Source organism: Microcebus murinus, chromosome 4, assembly GCF_040939455.1.
Source record: "Microcebus murinus isolate Inina chromosome 4, M.murinus_Inina_mat1.0, whole genome shotgun sequence".
In the NCBI taxonomy this organism is placed as follows: Eukaryota; Metazoa; Chordata; class Mammalia; order Primates; family Cheirogaleidae; genus Microcebus; species Microcebus murinus.
The window spans coordinates 98,793,710-98,811,827 of NC_134107.1; the positions used below are offsets into that span (position 1 = coordinate 98,793,710).

The 18,118-nt window shown below is 49.7% G+C and overlaps 1 protein-coding gene across 1 annotated transcript in view; it reads left to right on the plus strand.

Annotated features, from left to right (window-relative positions):
* The window catches only part of POU2F3 (POU class 2 homeobox 3), a 74,845-nt gene that overhangs the window by 54,600 nt on the left and 2,127 nt on the right, over nt 1–18,118 (plus strand). Inside the window, exons 4-12 of the mRNA XM_076002590.1 lie at nt 1,023–1,127; nt 2,123–2,225; nt 4,743–4,825; nt 7,029–7,211; nt 7,628–7,769; nt 9,405–9,541; nt 11,332–11,493; nt 16,621–16,687; nt 17,877–18,012. Coding sequence (XP_075858705.1) covers nt 1,023–1,127; nt 2,123–2,225; nt 4,743–4,825; nt 7,029–7,211; nt 7,628–7,769; nt 9,405–9,541; nt 11,332–11,493; nt 16,621–16,687; nt 17,877–18,012 — 1,118 coding nt within the window. The remainder of the gene's footprint in view (nt 1–1,022; nt 1,128–2,122; nt 2,226–4,742; nt 4,826–7,028; nt 7,212–7,627; nt 7,770–9,404; nt 9,542–11,331; nt 11,494–16,620; nt 16,688–17,876; nt 18,013–18,118) is intronic.

The window sequence follows — 18,118 nt, forward strand, 5'->3', positions numbered from 1 at the left end:
GACAGGCAATGACTGTCACCAAAGCCACACAGGCAAAGAAAGCCAGCTGCAGAGGCAGTCTGGCACGGAAGATGGAGAGGTATGGGGAACGAGGGCGTGGGGAGGGAAGGGTAGTCCTCCAGCTCAGTGGTTCCCAGACTTTGGGGCTTCACAGAGGGGCTTCCATGCAGGAAAGTAAACAACAGAATTTGGGGGAAATCAGTAAAGTGTTGTTAACTTTTTACTTTGCGAGGTAATGAGTTTTTAAAAATATTCTCTAGGATCACCGTCATTTCCTAAAGGAAATTCTAATGTCTTTTCCTCCTAAGAAAAAAAGAACATCATCTCAGAATTTCAAAGAACTTAATCTATTAAGTTTTTTTTTGTTTTTTGTTTTTTTTTTTTGAGACAGGGTCTCACTCTGTCACCTAGGCTAGAGTGCAAAGGCGTCACCATAGCTTACAGCAACCTCAAACTCCTGGGCTCAAGTGATCCTCCTGCCTCAGCCTCCCAAGTAGCTGAGACTACAGGTGCACACCACCAAGCCCAGCTAATTTTTTTCTATTTTTAGTAGAGACAGGGTCTCCTTTTGCTCAGGCTAGTCTTGAACTCCCGACCTCAAGTGATATGCCTGCCTCAGCCTTCCAGAATGCCAGGATTACAGGCATGAGCAACCACACCCAGCCCATTAAGCTTTATTTTTTAAAGTCTCTATCTGTAATTTTCTCATTTCAATGAGGAAAACAAAAACCATGCTAGGCATCAGCACAAGCCCCAGAATGGCGTTTGGGACGATCAGTCTAAGTGGGCTCCCGGCGCTGCAGATCGGCACGCCACAGCACCACTCACGTATGTTTCTGACCAGCGGTCCTGGCCCAAAGGGCTCGCATGGGCAGGAAAGTCAGCTGCAGCCCAGTAGGCACTGGGCTGGCTCTTTCCCCTCCTGGCCTGTCACTTATCTCCTGCCTGGATCTTCGCCGCTTCCATTTCTGTCTGCCCGGGGAGGTCCAGAATTGACACTTTCCTCCTGCCTCCACTTGCAGATTAAAACAGAGGACCTCAGTGACTCCCTGCAGCAGACCCTCTCCCATCGGCCATGCCACCTGAACCAAGGACCCACCATGATATCCGGAAACCAAATGACTGGGGTAAATGCCAGCCCGTGTGAAGGAACCCTGATATTCTCAGTGGGCCAGGGAATTTAATTCAATCTCTCTGTGCGAAATGCTAGACCTCCACGCTTGGCACTCTGTGAATTCATATGGGTCTAAAGAACCCCCTTCAGGCAATGTGGGAAAGAGATTTGTCCAGAGACAGTAAGTAACAGCAAAAGTCTGAGAGGGCATTCACGTGGCGAGCCCCCTTCGGGGGAAGAAAGAGCCACCCCTTCTCCAGAAATACCTAAGACTAGAATGTGCATCTGTTCCTTCAGTTCTGCATTCAGCAAGACTCAGCAAGGTCTACCGAGTCTTCTCTGTGTGCACAGACCTGAGCTCAGGTCCACAGGGGCACAGAGCTCTGGGCGTCTGGATCATGGAGGACTCCCAGATCCCCCAAGCATTGGGATTATTATTCCCACGTCCTGGGCTGGCGGAAGAAACCTGGGGCAGATGGACTTTCTGTTTCACCAAGTTGGTTTTATTAAGAAGTAATAGTTTACCCCATCCTCCAACTCCCACCCCCATACCCTCCAGGAAAGATTCAGGCATAGGAAGTGGCCAAGGCATGGCTTTTAGCATAATCCAGTGGCATGAAATTTAAAAGAAACATTGGACAACTGAGATTATAACGTCATTTGCAGGATAAACCTTTGAAAGATAGGAAATACCCAGTCTCTGCCCTCAGGGCATTTACAGTCTGGTTGGGAGACAAGACTAACACACACAAAAATTAAGTCATAAGGCAAGGGTTAAGTAACAGTATGTTGCAAGGACGGCTTGACTGAGTGCAGAAGCTGTAACAGCACTGATGGAGTAGCCACTATATGCCAGACGCTGGGAATACACAGTGGCATAAGGCAAGGTCACTGCCCGCAAACTGTCACAGTCTGGAGACCCATGGGACAGATGGGCAGCAGGCAGGTGGAGCAGGAGTGTCCCCAGCTTGTAAATTCTGTGATGTGTGTATATCTCCCCGTGTGTAGGACATGGCTTCCCTCCATCCGCTCCAGCAGCTTGTGCTGGTTCCTGGCCACTTACAGTCCGTATCCCAGTTCCTGCTATCTCAAACCCCACCTGGGCAGCAAGGTAAGAACCCTGGGGTGGGGTGGGGTAGGGTGGGTTAGTGGGGAAGGTTCCACATAGAGCAAATCCAGTAAAGTGCTGCTGCTGCTGCTGCTGCTGCTGCTGCTGCCTGCTGGGTTGGGTAGCCTACCTGCAGAGCACAGGTGAGTCATCTACCCCTCTGGTATTTAGACCAGCTTGTCCACCTCGGGGTCTAAGGAAGGGACCCCAGCAGTGCTCCTCCAGGTTCCGCCTCCTTCTCTGCTTCCCCTTCAAATCTCGTGGAGAATTGAGACGGAAGGTGCAGGAGTGGTGGAGGGCTGGGCAGTACAAGGACAGAGAAGCACCCTGGCAAAGGCAGCATACACAAGTCCCGATTCCTTGGAAATCCCTCCCGGACAGGGATTCAGACTTATCTCCTGGAAGCCTGACTGTTTTGATAGAGCAGCAGTGCCACCCACAGGTTGTAAAAAAGGTTTTCAGGTTTTCTTTGGCAGGGAAGTTACTTCCTGGCCAAGAGCAAACAGATTAAACTATTAATAATAATAGGTAGTATTTCTTGAACACGATGTGCCCGGAGCTCTGCTGGATGATTCTCTTCACACTCCTCAAAATAACCTTGTGCAGTAGGTAGTCGTATTATGCCTCTGGTGACCTACTAGAAAGTTCCAGAACAGTTTGGAAACCATGTTTCTCCTACTCCCATCTTCACGAATGAGGTCTGAAAGTGATGGAGAAAGTATAAAAGCTTCTACTAGAAGTTTCTACTAAAAGCTTTAGAAATACAGATTCTAAACAAAACATGACTCTTCCTTCCATCCTAGTACCTATCCAAGTTATGGTTTTTATATTTAGTTTCCAAGGCATCTCAGAGTATTATTGGGATGAATGAGAACATATTTGAAGCTTTAAGTGTTTATAATATTATGGCTAAACAACACACCTCACACTCCTGGAATAGGAAAGAGAAGATAACAATTCATTCAATTTGTTTTTGGAAGACTGGAGAGTGATGTGAAAACGGCTCAAGCATGTAACCAATGAGGTCACTGTATGATGCAGGGGAAAAAATAATTCAAAGTTTGGAGTCAGAAAAACTCATTGGTTAAAAAAAAAATCACTAACTGTGTGTCCTTGAGAAATGTACCTAACCTCTCTGAGCTTCCATTTCCTCCTACATTAAAATGGAATAATAATAAAACTCTAGCTCACAACATTATTGAGGGTTATTGAAATAATGTATGTGAAAAGGCTTTGTGCATTTCAAAATGCAATAAAATGTTAGAATTGCTTTTAGTACTCAAGCCTCTGAACTCCTAGTCCAGAGTTCCTTGTAAGACCTATTTAACAATGAACAATTAAGCCCCAACTTTCACTCTGTCTCCCTGGGTAGAGTGTAGTGGCATCGTGCAATTTGAGTGCAAACTCAAATTCCTGAGCTCAAGCGATCCTCCTGCCTCAGCCTCCCGAACAGCTGGGACTACAGGTGTGCGCCACCATGCCCGGCTAATTTTTTTCTATTTTTGGTAGAAATGGGGTCTCGCTCTTGCTCGGGCTGGTCTTGAACTCCTGTCCTCAAGTGATCCTCCTGCCTCGGCCTTCCAGAGTGCTAGGATTACAGGCTGGAGCCGCTCTGCCTAGCTAGCCCCAACTTTTTGAGACCAAAGAGCGTAAAGGTCAACATCAGCAGATGCTGTATACCAGTGACCCCAGAACAGCCTGGGGACAACAGAGGCCCCAGGGTGCTCCTCTGTGCTGAGTGATTGGGGTGGCCTGCCCCATTGTCTGCTTTGGGGGTTTGATGGCTGCACTCCTGCTGAGAGATGAGAGGTCCTGACTGTGGCCCTCCCAAGAGGGAGCCCACTGATCATGGCCACCAACCAGACAGAACCCTTACATACAGTTTTCCTGGAGGGGAAGTAGAAGGAGGTCCCCAAACAGTGCACCAAGCAGGTGCAGTCCATACCACCCATTTGGGTTCCCAGAGGCTCAGTCCTTGGTCTGCCCTTCTCTCTCAGCCCTTCCTTCCAAGTATAAAATGCCCTGGTTGGCCACGAGCCTCTGGCCGATGGCTCACTGCCCTTTAGAGCTGTATGGCCCCGCGTGCTTGATCTGACATCCCTGCAGACTTGACTGGGCCTTTGGAGCCATCCCAGCTCCTGCTCCTGCTTCAGTTCCCAGCAGTCACCCCTGCACCACCCTCCCCTCCTGGGTTTCTTCAGCCCTGGCAGTAAGATCCCAGCAGATAGTCCTGACCCTCCTTAGCCTTTGCTCCTCTCCAGGCAGGCGGGCAGGCGGGAGGACTGGTTTGGGGACTGCTGTTTACACCTCTGTTTATCCTCGTGTCTGGTTCGCCTCCACCTGTATGTGGAAATGCCTGGCAGTGCCATGGAGGCCCCTGCACGGGGCTTGGGGTGGGTTGAGTGGTCTGTAGGTAGCAGGGGGTGGGGACGGTTATCGTGGTTCCAGAGTTGCAGAGCATGTCTTTCAGATGGCCTGGATTTTATTCCTCTGTTCCTTTGTCCCTCCCCTCTCACCCAGGTCTGCAGCCAAATCTCCTTCCCTTTCCACAGCAACAAGGCAGTCTCCTCCTCCCACAGACGGGGCCTGGCCTCGCGTCCCAGGTAAACAACCATCCTGTTTTCTTTAGGAATGTCTCCTCTCAAGAGTTAGCCCACTGGTTTTTCTCCACCCCTTTAACAGGGCACTAACGCCTCTGGGGAGGGAACAGCAGTGGACTACCCTGTTGGCACAGGGGGAAAGCCAAGCTACAGCCAGGGGACACCATTTATCCGGCAATACTGGTGGGGCCAGAATTAGAACCCAGAGATCCCAATTCCAGGCCAGCCTCCTCCATGCTGCAGATACGGAACTCCAGCCCTGAACAGGCCCTGGCATCTCTCCTCTGAGAACCAGGGGACAGCTAACCTTCCAGACAAACCAGAGCGACCACCAGCTCTGGCTGGGTGCTCTCAAGCTCCGAGAGTAAGACTAGAATATCAGGCCTGACATCCAGACCACAAAGCCAGTGTCTCTCACCTTTGGGCCACTGTTCCAGGGGGCATATGTGTGAGTCAGGTGGGCTGAGGTCTGGGGGAGGGGCTATTTGTAAAGTACCTTTATGCTAGGGTGCATGACTTGGCGACAGAGGCATGAACTTAGTGCCACTCCTCCCCAGATCTGGGTGACCCTGTGCAGTTAACAACCTGCACAGTTGCATGAGATGGCTCTGCGCAGATGGATGTGTGGAATGGTTAGGAGATCCTACTGTCCCTTCTCTCTGCTAAGATCCCTGTGGCTTGCTCACTAAGGGCCCTGGCTTTAGAGAGGACTGGAGAGTCCACTGAAAACACCTGGAAGGGGAGGGCGCCATCTAGTGGTTAAAAGAAATAGGGAACTAGAGTCATGAGCTTCTCTTCCACCTCCTTCTGGAGGCCCTCCCCAGAATCTCAAAATCATAGCCTTAAAGTTGGAAGAAATCTTAGTATTCAAGATCAATGCTCATATCTTGTAATATTTGAGCATGGAGAAACTGATATCAGAGAGACTGCTTAAAAGATGATCAAGATCATCCTGGGGAGGGGTAATAAGGGATTGGCTAAGGGTGGTGGCACTAAGAATAGGGAATGAAGGAGGAGATGTTTTGGAAAGTTGCATCAGTGCAATTTGGCCACTGATTGGATGTGAAGAGGGGAGGGGCAGGGTCTGGCCAAGAACTCAATAACAAATGAGTTAATGGAAAGGAAGTTTCAAAGAGGACTAAAGCTTTGTCCTAATGGTCTGGTCTATGCCACCCCCTCCCTATAAAACAAGTCTAAATTTATGATGGCTTCAAATTATTCTGTTCTAAAAGACCCTTCAATGGAGAAAAGAGTCCTTGACGTCTCTCTGGTCCTTTTACCTTCTTCATCATAAGAATGCCTATCTGAGTAGTAAGTCTGCATATCTTAGAAGAGAGAAGGAGTAACATTAACCTTAGCCTAGGAAAAGAATAAACCAGAGAGGAGGGAAGAGGGTGAATTTAGCCCCAGTTATCCACATGGGGAGTAACCTGTGAGTTGGACACAGTGCCTGGACCCCCAGGCTTGGATTCTGCTCTACCTTTATGGTATGGTCGGTGTCTTCAAGATTGGATTCATTCCTGACCCTAATGGGCATAACATGGTTCTAGGTTTAAGGGTACATTATCCTACGAAAATAAACTCAAGAAAGAATATGTCTTATCAACTACAAGTGCAGTCAAGGTACACTTAGGTAGCACAGATTAAAATACCTGTGATTAAAGATAAAGCACTTTCATGGTGGTTTAGAAAACAAAATGGCACTCGTAAGATTTTGAAATTTTATGGAAGCTCTACTAATGCCATGAGTTCTCGGATGTCCTCCGTTATCTTTAGTTAGTTAATGCCTGTTGGACACCTCAGTTACCTTGCTTTGTGGAAAAGAACAGACAAAGCAAACAACCTTTTCCTTGTCTGATTCTGAGATTTGTTTTTGCAATCATGGTAAACAACCCTACTCGCTCCTTTTATGGTGGAAACCTGAAAAGAGGAAGTAACCTGCTCAGCATTAAACAGTGAGTCATAGCCTAAAACCCAGAAGGGCCACCTCCCTATCCTGCACGCACACTGTTTCTACTCCAGATATTTCAGTTATTTGCTATACCTTCATAGTAACTCCAACCTCCACTTCCATGTTGAAAACATAGGACTCAAATGTACCCAGGGATCTGTCATCCTCTAAGTGGGTCTGTTAGTAAAAAAGATCAGAAAATCTCATTCAATCTGTTGATCTTTGTGAATCTGCTTGACATGTGCTCCCTATCAGGCAGTTGGGTGCCCTGGGCTGCCAGGATCCTCTTTAGAACCCCATCTGGAAGCATCCCAGCATCTCCCAGTGCCCAAGCATCTACCCAACTCTGGAGGGGCTGACGAGCCCAGAGACCTCGAGGAGCTGGAGAAGTTTGCTAAGACCTTCAAGCAGAGGCGCATTAAACTGGGCTTCACACAGGTTTGGTTTTGGGGGAGAAGATAGACGAAATTGAGTTGAGTGATTAGGGAATGGGCTTCCTAAGTGCAGGTTTCAAGAGCAACCTGAGTCTCAATGTATTTGGGGCAAGATTATCATGTCCCTGAGCTCCCCAAGGATAGGGCACAGTAGGGAAACTGAGGATATCGCTGGTGGAGGTGAGAGGACTGAGAGCCAGGCAGGGGACCGGCTGTCCTGAGCACATGGGCCTGGTCTACTCGGAGTCTAAACCCATTCTTCAACTTAGAGGGAGAAGACTTGGAAAGGAGCTGAGGGCATGGATGAGTGCTTGAAGGTTCTGGCTGGGGATGTGATAGGTGCTAGAATGGTGGGGGATGTGGGTAAAGAAGAGGAGGAAGCTGTCTCTCATGTCCTTCTTTCTTGGTCCCCACGCACAGGGAGACGTAGGGCTGGCGATGGGAAAGCTGTATGGCAATGACTTCAGCCAGACTACCATCTCACGATTTGAGGCCCTCAATCTGAGCTTCAAGAACATGTGCAAGCTCAAGCCGCTGCTGGAGAAGTGGCTGAATGACGCAGGTAGGCCTCGGGGAAACCAGGATGGCTTCCCTGAGGGACTCTATAGGAAAGGGCTAGTGAACTGGTCTGTGTCAGGGCTTGCTACATAATACCCCTTTCTTCTCCTCCTGAGCCTGGAACCAAGTAAGAAATAATTCACAGGAGATAGACAAGTGGACATGAAAATGTCAGTTTTATGACCAAGAAAGCCCTTTGGAGGACATGGCCATGAAGACTTGCCCCATTCCATGTCCAGCATAGACTTTAGCACAGCTCAGAGACCACGTTTGGGTCTGCAGGGCAGATACACTTAACCCAAATTACTGTCTGGAATACGTCTAGGTCAAAGAGATAGGGCAGGGGACCCTCTGGAGTCTCACGGGGAGAGTGAGACCACAGGCACAGCACCATGAGGTCTTTACTAACAATTTACTATTAATTCCTGAGTAGGTGTTCAGTGGCCAGGGAGTTGCTGGGATCCAGACTGGCCAGGAAAGCCTTACAGCAGGAGTGGGCGTTGCAGGAGGATTCAGCGCGGTGTGGCTGGGGGGCATTCCCAGAGGTTAAGGCTATAAACCAGGGGGAAAAGCATTTGAAATAGTGCATAGATGAGTTTGGTGTTAGGATGGGGTTTTTCCACCTTGGCATTATGGATATTTGGAGGCCATATAATTCTTGTGGGGAACTGGCCTATGTAATGCAGGATGTTTGGCAGCAGCCCTGGTCTCTATCCACTAGCTGTCAGCAGCACCTGCCCCCAGTTGAAACACCCCAAAATGTCTCTAGACATTGTCAAATGTCCCCAGGAGGAGTGGTGGTGGTACAGAGTCACCCTTGGTCAAGAACCACCAGCCTAGGTGGAGAGGGCGGGAGTGAGCCGGTCCCCGTGGCTGGGCTCTGTCCAGTGGCTACCTGTGGGTTAGTGGCTACTGTGGAGGGGGAGGGGCAGGGTGAGCAGCCAGCGGGTGATCCCTGTGCAAGACCCTCGCACGGCAGCAGGGGAGGGGCGAGGAAGCTCCCCCAGCAGGCTGTCCCTTAGACAACTTTTATCAAAGCACTGAAGTGACAGAAATGATCAGAGAGTCTTAGACTCTTTGGGAAAGGGCCTTCTAGGTCATCTCTAGTATGGTCCCCATCTGGTGCCTGCATCCTTCTTCAGTAAGGGGTATCCCCCCTGCAGACCATACAGCCATATAGCGCCAACATTTACGCTGTCAAGAAAGTGGCTCCAACACCAACATTCTGCCACCAAGTGGCTCGGAATCGCTTTTGGCTCAGAATCTCATTTCACATTTCCCTCGGTATCCACATCCAGGCCTATCTGCAAAAGACAGACTCGTGAGGGTTACTGGTAAGAGCCCCGCCCTAGCTACTCACACCCACGCATGCCACTGATGTCTGGGCATCCCTGAACCATGACTGCAAACACTGCAAACGCCGCCGTGTGGGTCATGCAGGACCTTTGCCCAGAGCAACGAGGAGAAGCAGGATTTTCAGTCTGTTCTGGGGCCCTTTTGGGGGATGCGGCTGCTCCTGAAAATGCCCCCGCAGAGCCCACTGGGCGGGGTTGCTGCACCTCAAGTCCACCAAGGCAGGGCCTTGACCAGCCACTCGTCCCCTTGTCTGAGCCTCCTTTGCTCCTCCACCTCCCTGCAGAGTCCTCTCCGTCAGACCCCTCGGTGAGCACGCCCAGCTCTTATCCCACCCTCAGTGAAGTGTTTGGCAGGAAGAGGAAGAAACGGACCAGCATCGAGACCAACATCCGCCTGACTCTGGAGAAGAGGTTTCAAGATGTGAGCGGCTCCTCCGGGTGGCAGCGGGTGGGCCAGTGGGGCCCGGCACAGGCCCCTGGGCACCGAGCCCTGCCCACCTCACACCGCCCCGAGAAATGGTCAGAAAGTACATTGTCCCCTGCCTAGTGCCCAGGTATTTGAGGGAAAGGCTGCCCTTCATCTCAGGTTCCAGGAACTTCTTCCCTCACTGACCTCTCTTGCCCTGACATCTATTTAGGGCCCACTGTTTTTCTCACTGAGAGATTTTTATTTATTTATTTTTTTGAGACAGAGTCTCACTCTGTTGCCTAGGCTAGAGTGCCGTGGCATCAGCCCAGCTCACAGCAACCTCAGACTCCTGGACTCAAGTGATCCTCTTGCCTCAGCCTCCCAAGTAGCTGGGACTACAGGCATGTGCCACCACGCCCGGCTAATGTTTTCTATTTTCAGTTGTTCAGCTAACTTCTTTTTATTTTTTTAGTAGAGAAGGGATCTCGCTCTTGCTCAGGCTGGTCTCGAACTCCTGAGCTCAAACGATCTTCCCGCCTCAGCCTCCCAGAGTGCTAGGATTACAGGTGTGAGCCACCATGCCTGGCCACTAGGAGATTTAAAGAATGGGATACAGGGTTCCAGGAGACAGGGTATCTCTGTATCCAGTTGATGTAAAGAGAGCAAAGCCAGGGCATTGTATATAAATTATCTATTTCTACATTTTGTATTTTTCTAATTATAAATGTAATAGATGCTCATTGAAAACAATTTAGAAAGTACAGGGAAGTAGAAAAAAATCCACCACCAAGTGCCATCTGAGAACATTTCCTTCTATTCCTTTTTTCCATCTGAAAACATTTCCTTCTATTCCTTTTTTCCATGTACATTTAAATAGCTGTGATCATATTGTACATGCACATTTTTTTGAACTTGTAGCGAAAGCATATTCTTAAGCCAGCAAGAGCCCCGTGGGAGCCGAGGGAGAGAAGAGGGAGAAACAGGTGTGCTGTGTACAGCTTCTAGTCAGGGTCCCTTTGTCCCAGCCTCCACAGCCTCTGTAGGTACCGTTCGTATCTGAAGGCCCAGGCAGACCCCCCAGCGCATCTGGCTCGAGGCTTTGGTGGCCACATCCCGCTGGCCGGAAGACAGGAACTGGCTTTTCCTCCTTTGGGGGCTTCTCAGAGTGGCAAGGCTAAGGGAGGGTGCAGGAGTCGGGGGAAAGGGGCCGAAATCAAAGGCTGAGCGGGAGGCACAGAACAAGGAGTAGCGACCTTATGTGTATCTGGCCCACGTCCTGATGGGGCCACGTGTTTCCGCTCTCTCATTCCCCATTTTGGGGCAGGAGAGCAGGAAGAAATGACAAGGGAGAAGGGTAGTAGGTCATGAGGAAGGAGCACAGCGGGGAGCATGGGTCCTGGGGACTCTGCCTGCCCCACAGAACTCATCCACAGGCTCCTCTCCTCAGAACTGCTCCTGAAGGAAGAAGTGGGAGAAGACAGACAGGCTACATTTATGCAGCCTCTACTACTCTGTGGCAGGCCCTGCACTTGGCAGTATATGCACATTTTTTTTTCATTTAATCCTTACAATAATCCTATATGGTAGACATTATTCTCATTTTATAGTTGATATGACTGAGGGTCAGAGAGGTTAAGAAAGCTTCCTAAGGAGACACAGTAAGTGATAAAGCCAATATTCTACCCTAGGTCTGACTCTAAAGCTTTTGATCCATTTGTTGTTTTATCCTGCTTTTTTGGAACACTGGCCCCCAGCCCCGGTTCCCTTCTCTTGACCACACTCTGTCCCTTCGGTCCCTGTAGAACCCCAAACCCAGCTCAGAGGAAATCTCCATGATTGCAGAGCAGTTGTCCATGGAGAAGGAGGTGGTCAGGGTCTGGTTCTGCAACCGACGCCAAAAGGAGAAGAGAATCAACTGCCCCGTGGCCACACCCATCAAATCACCCGTCTACAGTTCCCGGCTGGTGAGTGGCCAAGCTGCCTGCCAAGCACTGGGGGACGAGATGTCTGGAAGGCAAAGAGTGTTCCCCATCCTGGGAGAGGTGGTGGTTGGGAGACAGAGGGGACAGGGCATGCCGCAAATAAACAAAGAGAGGCTGTGTATAAAATGCATACGCTGTGCAGACTGGAGAGGGTGAGGGATAGAAAGGGATAGTGGGGAGATGCTCTTTAAAAACAGAGGTCAGAGAGGAACCTCCTTGAGAAGGTGGCATTTGAGCGGAGACCTAGAGTTGTGAAGGAATGAAACATGTGGCTACTATCTGGGGGAAGAATGTTCCAGGTAGAGGACCAGCAGGTGAAAATACCCAGCATGTCTGAGGAGCAGCAAGGAAGCCAGTGCAGCCGGGGCAGAGCAAGGAGGGACAAGGAGCAGGAGAGGGAGTCAGGGCAGGCACAGGCAGCAGACCACCCAAGGGCCCTTTCAGTGGCCCTGGCTTTTAGTTTAGGTAGATGGAGAAGCCACTGGAGAGCTGCAGGCAGAGAAGCCTGAGCTGGTGACACGGGCTGCTGAGCAGAGAACAGCCTGTGTGGAAGCAGGAGACCAGCTGGGAGGGTCACCGTAATCAGTGGCAGAGGCTTGGCCCAGGCTGGGAGCCATGATGGTGAGAGGGGGAGTTGCATGCTGGGTATACTTTGACCGTGGAGCCACAAGATGTGCTCAGGTAGGGACTGTGAGAAATGAGGCAAAGAAGACTACAAGGGTTTTGGTCCGAGCAACAGGTTGGAAGGCACCGCCATGTTCTGAAATGATGAAAACTGCAGGAAGAGCAGGCTTGAGGAAAATGCTAAGAATTCGAGGCCAGTCATGTTAAGTTGAACATGTGTACTAGGCATGTCTAGTATGACATGAAGTATGTCTATTATGACAAGAAGAAGTATCAAGGAGTAGTATCAGTGACTCTGGTTGGAGGGAAGAGGCCAGGGCTGGGAACAATTGGAGTCCCAGGCAGACGTGGAAGTAGGAAATATCTTCTCCATCCAGGGTAGGATGGTACCCGGAGGGTAGGGGTAGAAGGTTCTCCTTCTCTGGGTGTGATGATGGTTCAAGGTTAAAGGAGTTGGGGATAATGATATTGTGCTTGGGTGAAATTCAGCGTTGTCAGGGTGGGACATAACTGTCCCATACAAACTATACCATTCTTTCATCATCCATCCACCATCTACGTATTGGTCTTTGTGCTGACGGCTGGGGATACAAAGATAAATACTATTTGTTCCCTGTCCCAGGGGACCTCCCTGCCTAGCAGAGGAGCAGACAAATAAATGAATGATAAACAACATGATCATCTCTCTAGGAGAACTTAGGAACAGCAGCTAACAAACCTTGGGAGGTGGCACTTGGGGCAGGCTTCCCCAAGGTGTTAATTAATGGTTGTGCTGAGTCTAAAAGGACAAGAAGGAGCAGATAAGTGTGGGGCAGAGCTCTCACCAGGAGAAAGCATGAACACAGTGGTGTGGAGCAGAGAGCGCGCAGTGCATTCCCGGGACTGCATGTGGTCCCTGTGGAGGAATGTGGAAAGGTGAGGCTGGACAGGTTGGCAGGGGCCCAACTAGGACAGACTGTGTGCAACAGTGAGGAGCCCAGGGTTTGGGAGAATCTCTAGAGGATTTCAAGGAGGGCACTGGCATGATCAGATTTGCTTTTTTGAATGATCACTCTGACTGCAGAATAAAGGGGGGCTTGAGAGGCACACGTTTGGTTGTAGGGAGACCAGGTAGGATGTCACTGCAGTTATCTGGTAGGGGAATAACAAAGGCAAAGCAAACCCCCATGGTAAGGATGAGGGGGATGGGAGAGATTCATGAGATAATTAGGTCTTAGTTAATAAATTGAAAGTTGGGCGGGGGCAGGAAGAGCGGTAATGAAAAGAGAATCCTCTGAGATGACACCCAGCATTCAGGCTGGGCCAAGTGGGGTGATGGTGGTGCCATTTATGGAGCAATCAGATGAGGAGGAGCTTGTTTGGAAGTGGGGAGAAGTGATGATTTCAGTTTTCTATGTCACTATGATGTACAGTGAGGGCCGCAGGACACCCAAGTAGGAACGTCCCTGGGCACCTGAATTACGGGGCTGTGGATGAGGAGGCACAAGTATACAGGCAGTGGCTGAAAGCCTGGGTGAGGAGGGACTCACCCATGGAGATTGAATGGAGGAAGCAAAGAGGAAGGCCCATGTCCCAACCCTGAAGAACACCTTGGGCAAAGGAAGAGGATCAGGGAGGAGATTGCAACCGAGTAGGTGTGAGAGATGTTGCACAGGGCTTAGCTCCACTGGAGCACTATGGGACCCAGACGAAAAACACCCAAATCTGAATGGGGTCCGGGAGGGCAGATGCCTAATTTGTTTGAGAACAGATTAGGAATTAGCAAGAGTAGCATACCAGGCAGAAGGAACAGCAGTGAGAAGGCACAGAATTGTAAAACAACATGATCTATTTGGGAAATCACAAGCATTTCAGTCTGGCTGGAGCCAGGGATTTGGGATTAAAAATCAGAGAGGTTGATGAGGGCTGGATCCTGGCGGGCCAGGGATGCTAAATCACCAAAAAACTGTGAGGAGCCATTGAACATTTCAGGCTAGAGACAACGTGATATTCATTCATCATTCCTTCCTTAACTATTCACCGAGTACACACTATCTGTTTGGCACTGGGGATAGAGTGGTGTATAACAGTCTAGCAGGGAAAACAGATGCTAAACAAATGCTATTTGCGATGAAGGCTTCAGAGGAGATGAGCAGGTATTTGAGGGACCTGACCTAGCCCGGGGTGTCAGGGGCTTCTCTGAAGAATGGTGTTTAAACTGACACCAGGAAAATGAATGTCACCATTGACATTTGTGAGGAAAGTGTCTGAGTTGGGGGTGGGGTGGGGAGAGGGAGGGTGGGGAAGAATGTTCTAGGCAGAGGAAATAGTGTGTGCAAAGGCGCTGAGGCTGGTGGTGGGGTGGGGTGGGGTGGAAGAGGAAGCATAGACGGCTGGAATGGGCTGGAAGCCAGTGGGGGGAGGAGAGTGGGAATGAGGCAGCTGGGGTGGCAGGGAGGGGCTGGATTATGTAGGCACTGTAGGCCACATTAAGGAACTTGGACCAGGTCATAGGAGCCTTGGAATCTTAAAAGACGGGGCTTTGTTGAGAGCAGATGGGAAGTAGGTCCTCGCTTGGGTTCAGCTCCAGGCCAGGACACCAACACGGAGGCAAATAGTGGGAGGCCTAGAGGAGCAGCGAAGGGGCCTCACATGTTATCAGCATTCGTTCAATGCACGTTTACCAAGCACTGCAGAAGGCACTGGGGATGCAGCCATGAGCCACACAGGCATTATCCTGCTGTCGTGAAGTCTGCAGCCAAATGGGGGAGAAAGACTTTAAATAGTTACACTAATACTCGTGATGCCACGAAGGAAGAAGACAGAGAAAGCATCCTGGTCCCATCTTCTCGGGTCTCACTGAGATAGTCCCTTGGGACTGGGACATAGTTTCTTCTGCTTCTGGTATAAAATGATCTCTAAGATATATAGTTAATTTAGGAACAAAAAAAGGCAAAATGATGCAGACCAGTGTGGGCAGAATACTACCATATCTATACGTGTGTGTGTGTGTGTGTGTATAAAATTAAAAAGAGGGAACCATATACAAGTATATTTATGTTTGCATATGGATAGCCTGCCTCCAGAAGGAAACAGTAGAAGCTGGTCACAGTGACTCAATACATTATTATTTATTTAAAAACAACAACTTTCTTGGGTGTGGCAGCAGGGAGGGAGGAGGGGAAGAGGGAGGGAGATTGCTGATAACATCTCTTACTACTCTGCCACCCTCCCAAACCATACCCACACCGGTCTCCACCCTTCACTCGTCTCACCCCATCCTCCTGAGGAGGCTCATTGTCTAAGGAGAGGCAAATGCACGCAGTGAGAACGCTTGCTGATTAAGGAGGAGATGAGTACATGCTGCGTCCTGTTTGGATGCGATCTTCCAAATCTGGAAGGGGAGGAATATCAAATCACAGGTCCCTGAGCAGAACTGCCTTTCAGTATCCTCTGAAAACACTGGTCTGAGCTTCCCCTGGCAGCATGAGAATGAGGAGTAGTGACAGTACCCAGATTACAGCTCAAAAGAAGAGTTGAATAACATCTAGAGATAATACAGCAGTTGACAGCTTCTTCCTTTAGGAAGGAAGGGAACTCACATTTAATGAGCTGGCACTTCTTGCCAGCCATTAGGTTGGAAGCTTTATGGACATGATCTCATTAGATCTGAAGTAGAAGAAAATATAAAGGAGGCATTGCTGCTGTCTTATGGATGAGAAAACCAAATCTCAGTGGGGTTAAGTAACTCGCCCAAAGTCACATGGATAGTAAGTGGTGGAACCAAGTCTTACTCCCAGATCTGTTGGGTTCCAACGTCCATTCTTCCTATTCTATCTTATTCTGGGTTGTTCCAGGATAGTAATAGCAAGGGGAGGTTCCTAAGGGGAGGTTAAGTTATCATAGGTCCCTTTCTAATCTCAGAGCGGATGATACTGGGAGGTTTCCAGGGAAAAATGGAAAGCTTCTGAGCACAGTTCACCTCCAGCCATCTCTGTAGAGTTCACGGTGCATTCATTCATCAAGGTGGGAAAGTCTAAAACAGAGTTTCTGGGGCTGGGCACTCTGCTGCTCTGAGCAAGAGCAGGGTTTATTTTAGGAAGGAAGCAATGGAGACCAGAAAAGAGGCAGGCGGCTAGCAGTACCTGCCACAGCACAGTCTAAGAGCCTTGCTCTTCTCACTGCCAGGGCACCCGGCAAGGCAGCCTTCGGCCTGGCAGTGCCAAAGAACCCTTGCCAGGGGACACACGGCGGGGAGGGGAGGGCTTGGCATTAGCACCAGGAGCTTCCGGAGCAGGCTGGAGCTGGAGCTGGAGCTGGATGCCTGTATGTGGTCCAGAGGCCTTCCTATAAAAAGGAGAACAGAGTGGAGGTTTGCGACTAAGAAATCATCAAGGAATCCAAGCCCTGGTCTCTGCAGAGTCTGGGCCCAGGGTCCTTGGAGAAGGACCCCGAGTTGGAGAAGGAGGCAGGAATGAACATTTACAAGCTGCTGTTGTTTTTCAGGTCTCTCCCTCAGGGTCTCTGGGCCCCCTCTCTGTCCCTCCTGTCCACAGCACCATGCCTGGAACAGGTGAGCTTTAAAATGAAGTTTCTGAATAACATCAGAATTCCTTTAAATATGGGATATTAGAACTGAAAGGCACCTGACTCAGCCTTTCCTAAAAGTATTTCTAAGGATATTAAAATCTGTTTAAAAAAGTTTCCGTGCCCGTTTAAGTTTTGGAAATGCTGACGTAAGCAAAGTTCAGACAAGTGTGTGTTTGTTTTTTGTTTTGTTTTAATTGCAGCACTTCCCAGTTTTAAGTGGATAGGACATTCTGGCAGGAGCTGTATGGAAGGCTGAAGGGAGGCAGGGCTTGCCAGACTAATTTTCTACAAACTGAATTTCTCTCTGTTTCACGAAGTACCTATACAATTTCAAAGAAGCTAGTTCTGGTGACTATACATCCAAGTGTGCCCAGGACAGTCCTAGTGTCTGCCTCGTGTCCTGACATAATTATCAATGGCACTTCCTTCTACTTTTCACCGTGTCTTAGTTGGATGGTAAAATATATGTCACCCTATCCACAGGACACAGTTTGGGAGACACAAACACAAGAATTAATCCAAAGCTGCCATTGCACAGAGGATGGAAGTGAGTTTCAGGGAAGTAAAACAAGTCAGCACAGGCCACAGAGCTGTTTAGGGAATCGCCCGGAATGAAGACAAGGCCGGGTCCCTTCACTCCTGGTTCAGTGCTTATTCTAGAAGACCATGCACATTTTCTTTGCGGAGATGGAAGAACTAGAGGAGGCTGGCAACCTCTAATTGTGCTCCTAGCTTCTCCTCCTTCCCTGTGCACTTTCCTTTCTTTCCTGCTCTCCTCTTTCTTCTTCTTTTCCTCTTCTCCTCCTTCTTGTTCTTTTCCTCCTCCTGCCTCTTGGTCTGGGGCTGCATATGCCCAGCCCTGGGTGTGTCCTGGAGTAGGATGATTTTGGCATCTGTCCTTCTTGCATTTGGCAAGTCGTGAACTTGCAGAACCAGCCACACCACTCCCGAGGGCCTGGGCTGCAGAGAGCATTTGCCATGGGAGCCCCTCTGGGGACAGGCAGAGGTTGATCCTAACGTGGTAGGAGGTGGGCAGATGGGTGGAGGGTAGGAAAAGGGTGAGGTAGCTTTGGGCCTACACCAGGAAATCAAGTGTCCGAAGGGCCATGTCACGAGGTCCCAGGACCCAGCAGCATTATTTTCCCCTTGTTTTTGCCTCTCCTTGTCCTCAGTAACGTCATCCTGTTCCCCTGGGAACAGCAGCAGGCCTTCGTCTCCTGGCTCGGGACTCCATGCCAGCAGCCCCACTGCATCTCAAAATAACTCCAAAGCAGCAGTGAACTCCTCCTCCAGCTTTAACTCTTCAGGGTAAGATGGAGGGGAGAGTGCAGAGATATCCCAGCAGGGCCAAGGGACACGTGAGAAGTTGGGTCAATGCCTTGGGAAAGAAAATTTGTCACAGGGTTGGAGAAAG